General features: G+C 42.2%; 1 protein-coding gene across 6 annotated transcripts in view; it reads right to left on the minus strand.

The window, feature by feature from the left end:
* Window positions 1-17383, minus strand: part of TBC1D30 (TBC1 domain family member 30) — an 83783-nt gene that overhangs the window by 29597 nt on the left and 36803 nt on the right. For 3 of the 6 annotated variants that reach the window (XM_029954743.1, XM_029954744.1, XM_029954747.1), the window contains exons 3-5: window positions 5426-5487; window positions 4846-4911; window positions 2366-2491 (exon numbers count right to left, since the gene is read on the minus strand). In XM_029954743.1, coding sequence (XP_029810603.1) covers window positions 2366-2491; window positions 4846-4911; window positions 5426-5487 — 254 coding nt within the window. Of the gene's footprint in view, window positions 1-2365; window positions 2492-4845; window positions 4912-5425; window positions 5488-9189; window positions 9208-9608; window positions 9990-17383 lie in introns of those variants that run through there. The other 3 variants (XM_029954746.1, XM_029954745.1, XM_029954748.1) reach the window with 3 other exon arrangements.

A 17383-nucleotide genomic window follows, 5' to 3' on the forward strand; every position in this document is an offset into this window, starting at 1 on the left:
TCCTTTTAGTTAGTAACGTCCTCATGAAAAAAGTATCTTCAAATCTGCCAAAACCTTAGCCATCTTCTGGTGGCCAAAATTTATGAGACAACTTTCCTTTTAAAACCCCAGCTTAAGGGTGCGTGGGTGGCTCAGTTGGTTAAGCCTCTGACTCATGATTTCAGCTCAGGTCATGATGTCGCAGTTCATGAGTTTGAGCCCCACGCTGATAGCACAGAGCCTTCTTGGTATTCTCTCCCTCTCTCTCTACCCCTCCACCACTCACACAAGCACTCATGTGCATGTGCATTCCCTCCCTCCCTCCCTCTCTCTCTCTCTCTCTCTCTCAATAAATGAATAAACATTAAAAATAACTCAACTTAGCATTACACTATAATGAACCCATATGAAATCAAAAGCCATGTGCTGGAGGCTTATGTAGGAGAACAGTAGTGGGGTCATATTGAATCAGCATCCTTGGCTTTTGGCAACAGGCCCTAACCAATTCTAATAATCCCAGCAGGCAAACCACAGCTGCCTCCACAGCTGATTTGAACCCTGACCATCTGGTTTAATGTAGACCCATCAGTCAGTCAAACTCTCTTCATAAATTAACAGTTAAGGTGGCACAAAAACAGACACTCAGATCAGTGGAACAGAATAGAGAACCCAGAAATGGATCCACAAACACATGGCCAGCTTATTTTTGACAAAGCAGGAAAGAATAGCCAATGGAATAAAGGCAATCTCTTCAACAAGTGGTGCTGGGAAAACTGGACAGCAACATGCAGAAAAATGAACCTGGACCACTTTCTTACACCATGCACAAAAATAAACTCAAAATGTATCAAAGACCTAAACATAAGACAGGAAGCCATCAAAATCCTAGAGGAGAAAGCAGGCAAAAACCTCTTTGACGCTGGCCATAGCAACTTCTTATCAACAAGTCTCCAGACATAAGGGAAACAAAAGCAAAAATGAATTATTGGGACCTCACAAAATAAAAGGCTTCTGCACAGCGAAGGAAACAATCAGCAAAACTAAAAGGCAACCAACAGAATGGGAGAAGATACTTGCAAATGACCTATCAGATAAAGGGTTAGTATCCAAAATCTATTAAGAACTTATCAAACTCAACACCCAAAAAACAAATAATCCAGTGAAGAAATGGGCAAAAGACATGAATAGACACTTCTCCAAAGACATCCAGATGGCCAACCAACACTTGAAAAAATGCTCAACATCACTCATCATCAGGGAAATACAAATCAAAACCACAATGAGATACCACTTCACAGCTGTCAGAATAGCTATCATTAACAACTCAGGCAACAACAAATGTTGGTGAGGATGCGGAGAAAGAGGATCTCTCTTGCACTGCTGGTGGGAATGCAAACTGGTGCAGCCACTCTGGAAAATGGAGTTTCCTCAAAAAATCAAAAATAGAACTACCTTACAACCCAGCAATTGCACTAGGAATTTACCCAAGGGATATAGGTATGCTGTTTCGAAGGGACACATGCAACCCAATGTTTATAGCAGCACTATCAACAATAGCCAAAGTATGAAAAGAGCCCTAATGTCCATCAATGGATGAATGGGTCAAGAAGATGTGGCATATATATACAAAAGAGTATTACTTGGCAATCAAAAAGAATGCAATCTTTCCATTTGCAACTATGTGGATGGAACTAGAGGGTATTATGCTAAGCAAAATTAGTCAGAGAAAGACAACTATCATATGACTTCACTACTATGAGGACTTAAAGGTACAAAAATATGAACATGGAAGTGAATAAAACAGGGAAGTGAATAAAAATAAAATAAAAACAGGGATGGGGACAAAACATAAGAGACTCTTAAATATGGGTTATTGGAGGGGTTGTGGGAGGAAGGATGGACTAAATGGGCAGGGGGCATTAAGGAATCTACTCATTTGATGTGAATTTAAAAAATAAATTAAATTTAAAAATTAATTAATTTATTAACAGTTAAGGAACTGTCAAAGGCCCTAATAAGAGCCCAATTATTTTAATAGGAAATATACTTAACTTTAAATTTTTCAATCTGTGACTTCTTTGTAAAATCCCAGTTAACAGCACTGACTCATGCTAAAGAAGTAAAAAAAATCTCAATCTCCTATCAAGTGAACAAGATAAGCAAATAGAATATGAGTAGAAACATTTTCTTCTTACTGCCAACATTCAAATTTATGAAGACAAGATACTGTCAAAGTTCCCATAAAAAGGTTGTTAACTAATGAAATAAGAAAGCAGAAAATATACAGACATTAAAACCATAAGGTTTGATCCTCTATCCAGGAAACATATGGCTCTGAGAATCCTCCTTCAAAGTCAGGACAGTCGACCAAACTCCGAGGACTTACCTTGACTATCTGAATTCCCATTGAGTCATCATCAGGATTACTCCTTTCATTGAAAGTGAAGCGCATGGTTTTGTCCCAATCAATAGCTATACTGTGCAAATAATGATCTGCCAAGGTCAACCAAACCTAAAATATTAAGAGATAAAGAAGAATGCTAAACTAAAATATATAATTTCACCCTTCTTTATTAAAAAATAGTTATCACAGTGGTGCCTGGGTGGCTCAGTCGGTTAAGCAACCAACTCCTGGTTTCAGCTCAGGTCACGATCCCACGGTTCATGAGCTCAGGCCCTGAATCAGGCTCTGTGCTGTCAGTGGGGAGCCTGTTTGGGGTTCGCCCTCCCTCTCTCTCTGCCCCTCCCCTGTTCATATGCACTCGTACATATGCACACTCTCTCTCAAAATAAACTTTAAAAAAATAGTTATCGCATAATAAGAAAATGGGAACTGATCCTAGACTATATATAGCCCACATGTAGAAGTCAACTTTTCATTGAAATGTTTGCCATACTGAATTACACCAATTAGGGCCTTTCATTTATTGTTCCCATTATTATTTGTTGAGCTTCGGCTATGTACCAAGCAATGATCCAATTATTAAGGATACTGTTGAGAACCAAAAAAAATTTCCATTTTTATTTCAGTTCACTGGATTCGCTATATTATCTTACATACTTGTTAGACTTGGCATTGAATTGCTTTCTTTACTTGGACACAGCCACCTGGTCATTCATGGAGAATGGGTCTTTTTTCACCATGGTGGGGCTACTGCCTTTAAGTCATCCCTCCATCTCTCTCTCTCTCTCTCTCTCTCTCTCTCTCTCTCTCTCTCTCTCTCTCTCACACACACACACACACACACACACACCAGACAGAGTCTCATATATAATGAGAAACTTTTTTAAAAGAATCACTGGATATATTTACTCCTTTGATTACTGTCTCCTGAAAAGCTGTTTCTAAAAGATTTTTAAAGTATAGTTTGAAGATGAAGAATACCCAATGTTCACATTCTAGGAGATTAAAACTAGGTTTATAAATTAATATACTAAGAAAAATAAATAACATAATAAGAATGCACTTCGAATTTTTGGCATTTGAACATAATTTAGCAAGAATAACACTGATTGATATCTCCAGCCAGATTTTTCTCCTAAGCATCAAAATCATATATCCAAATGTTCACTCGACATTTAGCCATCTAATAGACATTGCAACCTTAACAGATCCAAAACCAATCATCTAGTCTGCCGCTGTGTCAACTGATACATGCATACACACGAGCACACAGGTGCTCTTTCCACCTGAGTAAACAGTAGCTCTACCTTTCCAGAAGCCCAGGTCAAAATCCTGAAGTCATTGTTGACATCCCTCTCATACCTTACATTTATTCTAACAAAAATTCATGTCAACTCAGCCTTCAAAATATATCTAGAATATGATCCCTTTCTCCATCTCCACTAATGCAGCCCTGATCTATGTCTTGCCTGAATTATCACAAGTTTTCCATTGATCTCCCATTTCTGCCCTTGTCCTTCATTTTATCAAATGAGAGAGGTCTGTTTAAAATGTAAGTTGTCGGGTGCTTGGGTGGCTCAGTTGGTTAAGCGTCCGATTTCAGCTCAGGTCATGATCTCACAGTTCGTGGGTTTGAGCCCCGCATCGGGCTCTGTGCTGACAGCTCAGAGCCTGGAGCCTGCTTCAGATTCTCTGTCCCTCTCTTACTCTGCCCCTCCCCTAATCACGCTCTGCCTCAGTCTCTCAAAAATAAATAAACGTTAAAAAATTTTTTTTAATATAAGTTGTATTCTATTACTCCTCATCTCAAAACTTCCTAGTGCTTCCCATCTCAGACTGGGCAAAAGTCCTACTATGGCCTATAAGGTCCTACATGATATGCCATCCCCCTAACCCCATCGCATTTATCTCTATGACCCTCTCTCCAATTGCATTCCTCTGTTCACTGGGCTTCAGCCATCCTGGTCACTGCTTTGTTTTTTTTTTTTTTTTTTGCTTGCTTACTCCCATACTTCCGAGATGCTCTTGCCGGAGGGTGTTTCCTCTGTTTGGAGTTCTCTTCCCAGGTAGCTGCCTCACCAACTATTCAAATGTCACCTTGCTATTTAAAATTCCACCTCCTTACTTCCATTCCTCTCCCCTCAACTCTCCTTATTTCTTTCTCTGCTTTATTTTTATGCACAACACATCACCATCTGACACACTTTATACTGTATTCCTTGTAAGCTCCATGAGGATAAAAATTTTGGTCTGTTGTTTGTTTCTCCCCCCACTTCTATATCCTCAGCACCTAGAACAGTACCTGGCACAGAATAGATCATCAATAAATACTTATTAAGTAAATAACGAAGAAAGACAGCTTCCAAATTACTAATCTAGAAGATTCTTTTAAACATTTCAGACATTTTGAAGAGGAACAGAGTCCTGATCCTTTTGTTCTGAGCCCCATGCACCCTCCTTACCTTTCTCCTCCATTCCTTCGGTATTCCTGTTGACAGCCTGCACACTGCTTTGAGAGCATCATACCACTAGGAACGCAGAAGAAATATTGGCAGAGTGTAAGATTGACCTGGATAAGCATTTTTCAACTTTTTTTCCTATTTTGACATCATCAGAGTATGATAAAATTCACACAGCACACTGAGATAAGCAGACTGCTTTCACCCAGATATAACTACTCCAAGCCCCTCCCCTGCCCCCCACATTAGGTACTCTTAACACATGTGTGACCCTATGCAGTACACACACAATGGCTGGGAAGCTCTAGTTCAGAAACAAATACGTGTATTATGGATCCAAAATAATAGCTATTTGGCTTTTTAAATTTTTTTTCACACTTACATCATTAAGAGAAAGTACAAATTTTCATTGCCAGTATAAACTTGTAGCCTCATAAGTTAGTTTATCTATAACTTTAAAAACTGACTCATCTTATGCATATCAAAGTATAGGCTAATTTTCCCACTTTGAGAATATATCTCAATGTGCCCTATAGCTACCCCAAAATAAGAGTATTTTCAAAACTAAAAATAATAAAGTTACCTGCTGAAAACCATTTTGACCTAAAGATGGCTCAAGAGTGAACTTCAACTTTGTGTCAACTCCTAAAACAAAAAGACATAACTATTATTTTGGAAGGAAATAACATGTTAGGTAAAGTATAAAAGTAAAAATTAACCTGATTTTACCCGAATCAGCATAAAAATTTTAAAACATGTTTTTGCTAAATTTTAGTCAATTTTGTTAAAAGAAAAGGGAATCATATTGATTTTTAAAATAAAAAATAGGGGCGCCTGGGTGGCTCAGTCGGTTAAATGTCCAGCTTCGGCTCAGGTCATCATCTCACGGTTCGTTGGTTCGAGCCCCGTGTCAGGTTCTGTGCTGACAGCTAGCTCAGAACCTGGAGCCTGCTTTGGATTCTGTATCTCCCTCTCTCTCTGACCCTCCCCTGCTCATGCTGTCTGTCTCTCAGAAATAAATAAAAAACATTTTAAAAAATGAATTTATAAAATAAAAAATAGCCCATGGCTACTAGAATGGAGTTTATCACATAGAATGGTGGATTCCACTGTTGTCCGGAGCCATGTACAAACAAAACCAAACGCATGACACCACAAACTTGGAATTATTCAGACCACCACTCAACTTTGGTTCCTAGTGTCGAACAAATTATTTCACCTGTATCAGTCTCAATACTTGAAAATGAGGAAATATCTACTTCAGTAGACCATTATGATGATTAACTATAAATCACCCAGCACAGTATAATATTTATGAAACTTATGAAGAGAATTCTCTACTTACAAAATTTGTTTTCTAAAAAATTTATGTGAACTATATCTATGAAGAAAACCTCAGTGAAATATCAAAAGTTATCAGAATAATGTCATTGCTCTCTCACTTGTGGAATAATCCATTTTAATAATCTTATTTGGAGATTTTCATGTACCTTAAAATTCTGTCATGATACACTTATTCATTGAAAATAAAACAGTTTGCATGTTTAATTATAGACTACAAGGTAAAATATAACTATAGCTAATATAACTATTTATTTAAAGTTATCTATTGCTTTAAATAAACGTCTTTGATTCAAATCCCAAATCTATGCTAGAGAATAAATAGGAGAATATATCAAGACAATGTATTTATAATACATGAAGACTTTATGCTACATTCATACTGGGCTTTCATTCAGAATTCCATGTGAGAAGTACATGCCATTATTCTTGAAATTACATAATAATTTTTATTCCCACATAAATTTTATAATTTTTTAGTAAGCTTAATTTTTTTTAACTTTTTTATCTTGGCAAGGGTGGGGATCAAACCCATGAGCCATGAGATCGTGACCTAAGATGAAAGGAGGCCAAGAGGTGGATGCTCAACTGACTGAGCCACCCAAGCACCCCCTCTGATGTAAATTTTATTAAAAATAATCTACTTTGAAAATGCTATATGTTACTTTTCTACAATTTTGAAATCAATTAAATCGCATTTCAAGTCACTTTTTTAAAGACTTATTACTACAAAGTTCAAGGATCAAGATATACCAAACATTTTTAATAGCAGCATTCAGTTTTACAATTTTTGATTGTCATGTATGACAATATTTTTGCTTCTCAGATTGCAGATAAGGCATACTGAAAACATCCCACAACTTCCACTACTTAGGAATTGGTTTGTAAATAGAAACAATCTTCAGAATTTAAAATTACAATAATAAGGCTTGTCTTTTTTTCTAATGTTTATTTATTTTTGAGAGAGACACAAACAGCATGAGTTGGGGACTATCAGAGAGAGGGAGAATCAGAAGCAGGCTCCAGGCTCTGAGCTGTGAGCACAGAGCCCAACGCAGGGTTCGAACCCATAAACTGTGAGATCATGACCTGAGCTCAAGTCGGCCACTTAACTGACTGAGCCACCCAGTCACTCCATGGCTTGTCTTTTTAAAAACATATATATTGAAGGGTGCCTGGGTGGCTTGAAACCTGCTTCCATGTCTGTGTCTCCTCTCTCTCTGCCCCTCTCCTGCTCACACTCTCTCTCAAAAATAAAAATAAACATTAAAAAAAAATTTTCACCATACATATGGAGTCAAGAATCTAGAAAGAGGTATGTATGATTTGCCCAAGCCCATGATAGTATGCAGATATCCTTAGGAGTCCTGGAAGAATACTGTGAACACATGATTTGGGTCCTAGATTTCTGAAGTCAAGCTGTGATAAAGAACCCCAGGCATCTAGGGGTGCCTGAGTGACTCAGTTGATTAAGCATCTGATTTCAGCTCAGGTCATGATCTCACGTGTGGGTTCAAGCCCTGCGACCGGCTCTGTGCTGAAAGCTCAGAGCCTGGAACTTGCGTCAGACTCTTTGTCTCCCTCTCTCTTTGCCCCTCCCCCACTCACTCTCTGTCTCTCTCAAAATAAAATAAAGACATAAAAAAATAAAAAATAATTTAAAAAAAAAAGAATCCTAGGCATCCAACCAATGCCCCCATACTTCTTTTCAAAGCTTTAGGGCCACAAGCATATTCTGCCTAAGTAGATAAGATTTCCTTCTCCAAAGATCGATCAAGTACCCCCACAAATTCTCATCCCTTTGAGATGGTTTAAATGAAGTCCTGCTTCAGTGCAGAGCAATGATACAATGGCCACAAGAGTGCCTCCAGCTGGAGCGAATGATTTAAGGCAGGATGAAACACACTGCCTGGTGGGTTGCTGTCCAGACGCGGGGTGCTGAACGGAGGAGCATATATAGTCATGACTTTTGCTTTACTGTAACAAAGACAAGGAAATTCTGTCCAGCGTTGACTTATTTCAACCGACCTGACAGCTCTGGATTCCCTGAATGTATGACCGAATATGCTCCCTTTGCTTTTTCAGAGCACCTGCTGGGCATCAGGTGCTGAAAACCTGCTGGCGTTAATCTAAACCACAACTACTTTCTCATGATCTAAAATGAGTCACAGGATTTAACTGGAATTGATCATTACCACCTGCATGCGATAGCTGAAATCAGGTCATTTTCTCTTTTCTTCTAAGGCAGGGGAGAAGGTTTGTTTCATCTGATAGTCACGGCTGTTCCGGATTCAGAAACACAAAATACTTTTAACGTGGGAAGGAGTTTTTTTTAAGGGCAAAGGAAGATGGTGAATAAATACTACAGTCTCTGCAATTAGACACTTCCATGGGAAGAAAAACAAAGAAACCACAAGGTTCGTAAAGGCAGTCACGCGTTCCACCCTTTGGGGCTCCGCGCGGCGTCAGATTCTCTCCAACAGCCTCAGGATAGCAGGTCCCCAGGGACGCTGGGAGGCAGGGGCAGGGGGAGGACGAACTCTCCTGGAACCCTGCTGGTACCACGCTGGGGACAAGGGAGCGCTAAGCACCAGCCAGAGTGCAGCCGGCTCCCTCTGCGGCCACCCCTTGCCAGAAAGCTCTGTGCTCGGGCACCCGAGCCAGGCCCATAAAACCCGGGGGAGGGATGCCGGGTGGTGGAGCAGACGCGGAGTTATGCAGCCTAGAGGAGCAGGGATGTGTAAACAACAGACTACCACCATAAAGGGCCTAGCCTTGCACACTAGGCGCGCGCTCCCGGACTTTATCTGTAAGAAAGGATCTCTACTTGCAGGAGTGTTTCCTGCCCGCTCCCCACACGGACACACAAATTCGAGGCTCCAGGCAAACTGACCCTGGCACTCACGCCGCAGAGACCCTCAGGAAAATGCACCCGGTTTTTCCTTCGCTTGCCTCTCCCTCTTCGACCCCAAGTATCAAACATTCGCCTTTCTTCGCTTCACACACCTCTTTCAAGACGTGGCTTCCAGGGAGCCCGAAGCACAATTGGTGGCGCGGCCTCTGGCGGCCTGAGGAGCCGCCAGCACTTCCCCACCACACGGACAAGGCCGAGCGCACCGCTCGCCTGAAGCTCTGGGTATAAACAGGGCTAGACCGCGCACAGGCCGCGGGGTCGGGACCCGCGGGCGGCCACCCGGAGCAGCCAGTCCTCCCAGCCTTGGGAGGCCGCTGCCCGCGCCCAGGCCTCCGTCCGCGCTCTTCCCTCCCAGACAGACACAGCCCGCCTGCGCCGAGCCGCGGGTCCCCGCACCCGGCGGCCCGCGAGCACTCCCCGGTTTCGGCGGAGTCCATCTGGGGCAGAGGCATCCGCTCTCGGGCGCGCCACGCTACTTTCCAGTGCCCGATCTGCAGCCCTGGGTCCTCACCCGGCTCCAGGGTGCAGAGCAGCCGGGGCGCGGTCCGAGAAATGCAGCTGCGCTTTTTGAGCACATTGCTCAGAATGGTGCCCACGCCGCCGCCGCCGCCACCCTGCCGCTTCTGGCATCTCCCTCCGCGCCTCAGGGAGCCGGTCAGCTTGTCCTGCCGCATTCGAGTGCGCCCGGGGCTCCGGCGCGGCCACCGTCCGCCTGGATCCCCGCCGCCCTGCCGGCGCAGCGGCTCCGCGCGCGGGACTTAGCGAGTCTCCTTGGTCGAGGGGCCCTCGGGAGCAGCGCGGAGTGCGGCGGGTGCTCGGGCCGAAGGGACCTGCGGAGCACCGCTGGAGCCACCGAGCGCGGGGCGGTAGGCAGGCATCTGCAGTGCGGAGCCTGCACGGCTGAGGCAGGAGAGGGCTCGGGGCGGGGAAGGGGGCGGGAGCGAGCGAGCGCGCGGGAGATGAAGGCGGCGCTCCCGCCCCCAATCCCGGCATCACCGTGTGCAGGCGGGGCGGCCCTAGCTCCGGAGCGCCCGGCGGACTCCAGGCTCCGGCGTCCAGGAACCGCTGGGCTGCGGAGCCTGGAAACCCCGGAGCCCGGGAGCCTGGGAACTGGAGAGTCGCCAGGGGAACGAATGCGCCCCGGGACAAGAAGCAGCGAGAGATTTCCATGCTTATCCCAAGATCTGGGAGGGGCTGGAGGGCGGCACCAAAGACTGCCAAGTGTCAGGTGCAGAACACCAGAGAGGTTCAAGTGCCCACCTATCCGAGCACCGTCAGAAGGGACAGTCAGCCGACCACAGGACGAATCTGTCAGCGTGGCAGAGAAGCTGGCAGGCGATGAAACACAAGCTTCATCCCAAATTGTGTTAAACAGGTTCCTGGCAGTTTAGAGAGGCATGGAAAGCACGGAAAACATTGTAAGAATGGTTGCTTCTCTTGGAAGAATAGGCTTCAAGAAAAAAGAAGTGTTCACATTTAAAAGCAGTTTTTTTTTATGTGCCCCCCTCTTCTGTCCGGCCATATACTTAAGTAGTTTAGAACTATTAACTATCATTACTATTTTGAAAAGAAAAAAGGCATCTTAAACTATGACAGTCACCAGTGGAATATTAATCATAAAAGTGAATGAGGAATATGGAAGGAAAGGAGGTAGGAGGAAATACAGAGACATTTGTATTTGCTAATAATTAAGAAAGAAATACTACAATGGATAAAACAAAAAAAATTATGTGGGAGAGAACAGTGTGGAAGAAAGGGATGGAAAACTGAGACTTCTCTGGATGTCCCTTATATAATTTTGACTCTGGAATAACATGTAAATAAATAAAAAGAAAAAATGAAAATGAATGAAAATAAATGAACCTAACTGAATAGCCTACTGATGGTACAAGAATACAGAAAAAATTACTAAGTTGATTTAGAATACAGTATTATGACTGTACATCAATGGTGGTATTGTATTATATTGGTGGTATATTCCAAGGGAAAAAAGAGCTGCAAAGAAACCTTAAATGTCAGTAAGTAGCATTATTGTTATTTATTATATAGATGTTGCTTTTTTAATCTTTACACCATGGAATAAAGCAAATAATGTTAATGTCAAAAAGAACCAAGATGTTCTCAGTGTAAAAATAAAACTCAACTGTACAAAGAAATTAAGGTGTTTTTAAATTTTTTTATGTTTTTTAATTTATTTTTGAGAGACAGAGAAAGACAGCGTGAGCAGGGGAGGGACAGAGAGAGAGGGAGACACAGAATCCGAAGACAGGCTCCAGGTTCTGAGCTAGCTGTCAGCACAGAGCCCAACACGGGGCTCGAACCCATGAACCATGAGATCATGACCTGAGCCGAAGCCAGACATTTAACCAACTGAGCCACCCAGGTGCCCCAAAATTAAAGTTTTTTTAAATTCTGCAATATTATATTTAAATTGGAAATACTAGTATGAACGTCTTTTTTTTTTTTTCAAAAATACATACACAGTTGATCCTTGACCAAGGAATAACAGGGGAGTTAGGGATGCAAATCTTCCCACCCACCCCCAACAGTGGAAATTTGCATATAAATTTTGGCCTTCCAGAAACTTTACTAATAGCCTACCACTGACCAGAACCCTCACTAATAACATAAACAATCAATCAACACATATTTGAATGGGGTGCCTCGTTGACTCAGTTAGTAGCATATATGACTCTTGGCCTTGGGGTGCTGCATTCCACATTAGGTATAGAGCTTACTTTAAAAAACAAAAACTAACTCCTGGGGCACCTGGCTGGCTCAGTAGGTTGAGCATCTGACTCTTGATTTCAGCTCAGGGCATGATCCCAGGGTCATAGGATTGAGCCCTGCGTTGGGCTCTACACTAAGCATAGAGTCTGCTTAGGATTCTCTCTCTCTTTCTCCCTCTGCCCCTCTCCCTGATTTGCACTCTCTAAATTTGAAAAAAAATCAATTCCTATGCAAACTTTTGGGGCACCTGGCTGGCTCTGTCAGTAGAGCATGAGACTCTTGGTCTCAGGGTTGTTTAAGCCACACACTGGGTATAGAGATTACTTAAAAATAAAATTAAGGGCACCTGGGTGGCTCAGTTGGTTAAGTGTCCAACATCGACTCAGGTCATTACTTCCATGGTTCCGGAGTTCAAGCCCCACGTCGGGCTCCGTGCTGACATCTTGGAGCCTGGAGCCTGCTTTGAATTCTGTGTCTCCTCCTCTCTACTCCTCCCCCCACTCGTGCTCTATCTCTGTCTCTCTCTCTCTCTCCCTCTCTCTCTCATAAATAAATAAATAAATAAATAAATAAATAAATAAATGAAATAAACTTAAACTGCATATTTGGTATGTTATATGTATTATATATATTCTTACAATAAAACTAGAGAAAAGAAAATCTTAAAATCATACAGAAAAGAAAATGCATCTACAGTACTATATATGTATGTGTGTGTATATATATATATATCCCCAAAAAATCTACTTATAAATGGACCTGTGCAATTCAAACTCATGTTGTCCAAAGGTCAACTGAATATCCACTGAGTAGGTTTAGAACTAAAGGCAACCCAGCAGCAATGACCCAGCACCAAGGTTGTGGTCTCTAAAAACCATTCCCCACTGAAAAGAATCAGGGGTCCTTTGGAATGTGACTGATTCCAGGTCTAAGCCAGAAAAAAAGTGCAAGATGAACCTGAACCATTTTAATGAGCTAAGGAAGCAAGGAAGTTAAAAAGGACATAAGAGACACATTAATAGGCTACTACAGGCCAAAGATAAACAATTTCAAGCATCAAAAACAATGGCTGCGATTGACTGAAAAGTATTGAATTTTTTTTCATGTTTTATTTATCTTTGAGAGACAGAGAGAGACAGCATGAGCAGGGGAGGGGCAGAGAGAGAGGGAGACACAGAATCCAAAGACAGGCTCCAGGCTCTGAGCCGTCAGCACAGAGCCCAGCGCGGGGCTTGAACCCACAAACTGTGAGATCATGACCTGAGCCGAAACTGGATGCTTAACCGACTGAGCCACCAGGCGCCCCTGAATGTTTTTTTAAATGCAGTCCTAATGATATATTCTGGAAGAGCTGGAAAAGAAGTCATTCTTATGACTCTGGCATACCTATTTGGAAATCAGTACATTCTGGGCTTTATGAAGTACCCCCAGAATCTGAGGACAATGTCAGAAATGATACAACTCTAATCATGAAATGTACATTTCATATATAAGAATCTGTTAAAATGAGATTCTTAATCTGCAAAAGTAAACCTGCTTCATTTGGGATATGTAAGCTACTCAGCTATGCCCGCTCCACTGCAGGGAAAATGCTTTGAAAAAGGCTTCCTGGTCACTTGAGAAAATGAAGTCATTGTTTAACCTAGTCATAGTTAACTGTTTGGCTTAGATTTCCCAACATTTTAGACCAATAGCTCAAAATCTATCCTTCATTAGCCTGATGCTTTCATAGTTTCAGTACATGTTCATGTTCCTTTAGCTTTCTCTTAATTTTAGTAAGATGTCCATTGACTGCTCCAGCCTAAGCTGTGCTGAATAATAATAGAAAGAGAACTGATGTTTGGCTTTAGACAATTTTTTAGAGGGCACCACAGGCCCCTGAGTGTGAAGATGGTGATGAATGGCCAGAATCAAAGGAAGAGAACAGGAAGGAGAAGAGAAATCAAAGAAAACAAGCTGGTATCTGCATGCACAGTCTCGTCTTCCAGAGAGCTCTCATCTGCTCAAACCTTAGAGAGTTCAGTGTTCTCTTTTAACAAGAGAGGCTATTCACATTCAGTTGCCAACACTGGGCAAGCAGGAAAGACGGCCTCACAGCAGCAGTGGGAGGAGCAATGGGCTCTGCTCTACAACATTGTCCCTGGAGTGGAAGGGACATCCAGCTCCCACAGCTCGCTGACATATGCCACTCAGGCCATTGCCCTCCCATTGGCTCAGACTTCATGCTCACCAAGCAAATGCTGAGTGTCATCTGACTTCCCATAGATTCTGCTGCAAAGAAGAAAATGCACTGACCAGTGCTCAGTGAGCCGAGGAAATCAAGTTTCTGGACTGGCAAAGGAGAATCTAGACCCTACCTTGGCAAGCCGCCTTGATGTATCATGGATGACAAAAAGCCCTCTCTCTAAAACTCTTCTCCAGACAATACTTTTTTTTTTTTGCCATTAGTAATAGGGGTTTGTTTACTTTTAAGATAAAAATTCTGTTTCATCTGAGACATATTACAAGGAAAAACCTTTTTTTAAAAAGTATCCTTGAAAACTTTCCATTCTAAACTACAGAGAAATTGAAAATGGCCAAAAAAAAAAAAATTAAGTTTCTACTGTTATAGCAATAAGTAGTGAGGGAATTAAATATTACTATTTTGTTTACATTGAAGAGGAAAGTCAGGACTGCCAACTTTTACAGCAAACAGATAATTAAACAAGCAGTAAAATACAATGGTCTAAAAGTAAGTGTGCCACAAGCCTAGTACTATACTTATTGTATGACTCATCGTTTCTTATTCATGTTTGCAATATTGTTTTCTAGAAGCAAAAGATGTCACCTGAAGTCAGCTTGCAGAGGAAACAATGCCAGTATGGACTTTGCTTGAAGGTCTCAGGTGGTAAGATTTCCAGCCAAGGCCAACTTAACACCCCTCTTTACTGAGTGATCTTTACTAGTCAAATAACATCAATGAATTCACATTTGGGCAAATCATATCTTGGCACAGCCCAGAACAATCACAATTTAAGCTGAAGTTGGCAAAAAGAAGGCTCGATGAAAACTGATTTGGATTTGAAATTTACTTGGATTGCTAAAGAAGCAATCCTTACTTGAGGAAGCGTCCTGAATGGCTTACAGACTCCAGTCCCGATGGGACATCTCCAGAGATGGACTTCCCAGGCTGCTCCAAGAAGTAGGGATTGTTGGGCTACCCCCGCACCTTCAGGCCTTCGAGCTGGGAGTGAGGCTCCCTTGAGAACAAACTATTCCTTTAATGGGAGGCACTGAGAACCCAACTTGAGGAATAAAAGCTCTGTCTCAAGGGGCTTCCAGACGGAAATCAGGTCTGGGACTTTCATGATTTCCTAATGCTACTATTTTTGTTTAACAGTAAAATCTTAAAATAAAAAGGGCCTACGTGCTTATCTTCAGGGACTGAACAGAACTAGTAGTGACAATTACTAAGAGAAAAAGCCCTGGAAGCCTGCTTTGAGAAGAGAGAGGGGGAAAAAAAAAAAAAAAGCCGACAGGGAGCTGTCTTGCTCATGGGAAACAGGCCTGGAACTCATCCTTACAGCTGCAGAGCTTTCTGGCAGTCGTTCGTGAGTGCACAAATCTCTGAGCATCAGCTGAGATTTTACCAGATAGCAGGTCTAGTGGGTCTCGCACTGGGAACACTGTTGCACCCTGCTAATTCAAAGGGTGGGGGTCTGGTGGCATAAACCCACTGTTCTCCCCGCTCTCCCCACAACTTGAGAAGGTCTTTGAGCAACTCCTGAACAGTAAAAGTAACACCTCCCCCAAAGCGAGAGTAGCTATGACCAGCACTGTAAGAGGTTAACACACTCCTCAGACCTACCTAAAAGTAACACCTTAATAGATAGTTCCCTTAAACCCATTATCTAGGACAAAGCCCACGCGCTATGAGCTCATGGTGATGAGCATCATAACCATCTTCCCTTCATGAAAGAGGCAGAGGCAGGGCAGCGGGAAGAAAGGGGGGAGAAACATCTTACATTATCTGACACATCACATTATGGACACGGGACATTTTATTTTTTTGTGTGATTTTCTCCCTTCAGTCATGAAAATTGATTTCTCTATTTAAATACAGGCATCCTTAAAGACAGTCAGGTGTGGCTTTGCATCTTGTTTACTTGAGAGAAAGGATTCTTTCAAGCATGGTAGAGAGAAGCTTTCAAATTCCAATACCAAATCCACTGGGCACCACCTTCTACCCCCTGGGGGTCACTGCTGATGCTTTCCCAGGACCGCTCCCTTTCATCAGATATGTTCAAGAACAAAACCACTCCTAACATTCCCCACACACACATTCAAATATCTTGGAAGAAGTATTTTAAGAGTAACAGTTTTATCTATAGATCAGGAATTTTTAAGTTAAAAACTGATATAAGAATTTAATTCACACCAGGAGTGGAAGTTTCGTTTCTGGGTACCATATGGAAATGTACTTAAAACCCTGCAGCCAGGTCCACATAACCTCAGATACACAGCTAACCCAAAATTTTAGAAGTCATCATATTATGCCTCTTGGCCTCTTATTTTCAATGAAGTATTTTCTTGCCTCAAAATAAGTGAATGTGATTTAATACTCCTTGAGGCAAGTTTATGTCGACTAGAGAAAGACATCTTTATATTTCTTTTATTCATGTATACATTCATGAAATAAACATTTATTCATCAACCACAGTTGGAAAGGCTTTATGCTATGGTCTGTGGGAAATAAAAGTATGAATTCAAGTACATGCTCTACCCTCAAGAAATTTACAGTTTACTGAGGGAGGGATAAAGTGGGTGGTGACAGGACAGTGCAAAGGTTTAAAATACTATGTATTTAAAATATTATGTGAGTACCTGGAGGGGTAGCATTATCTTTACCTCACCCTAAGGATTGTGTATTCCAGTGTTTTCCCAGGGCTTTATATTATTAACTATTAGATTTCAACTGAAAATAAGCCAAGGACAAAGCCGATCTCTGCTCCCACAATTGTGGTGATTCAGTCTCTCTGCTTCCACATCAGAAGTATAGCTGGGAGACTCAGACCATTACTTTAGAAGATGATATCATTGTTCACCCTAGTCATGATGAACTACTTAGCTCAGCCTTCCCAACCTTTCACACCAAACCATTCTAAGATTCCTTTGACCCAGTCAAGGGATATAAAAGAAGAGGGTTTCTGATACCTATTGATGCAAATTAGCATGGCTTGGAAATATATAGCCATAGAGAGGAGAAGGGTCATGTCTTTAAGAAGAATGTGCTTAATTTTGATGGTGAGAATAATGAGGTATCAGAAAGAGAGATTAGAGTTGACATCAATGTTGGCTTGGCTGGCCTGGGGCCCTCAGATCACTCAGAAGATGAGGAATATGCATGCTAATGAGGAAGAGTGTGAAAACCATCACTGCCCCTAGTGTGGCCCTGGGGGGGGGGGGGGGGGTAATGTGATGTCTCGTGAAAGCACTAGTTCCTAAGGCAGGCAGACCACGGTTAGAATTCTACTCACTAGCTCAATGTCCGTAGACAAGATACCTAGTTCCTAGGTT

Source organism: Suricata suricatta, chromosome 10 (genome assembly GCF_006229205.1).
Source record: "Suricata suricatta isolate VVHF042 chromosome 10, meerkat_22Aug2017_6uvM2_HiC, whole genome shotgun sequence".
NCBI classification, from domain to species: Eukaryota; Metazoa; Chordata; class Mammalia; order Carnivora; family Herpestidae; genus Suricata; species Suricata suricatta.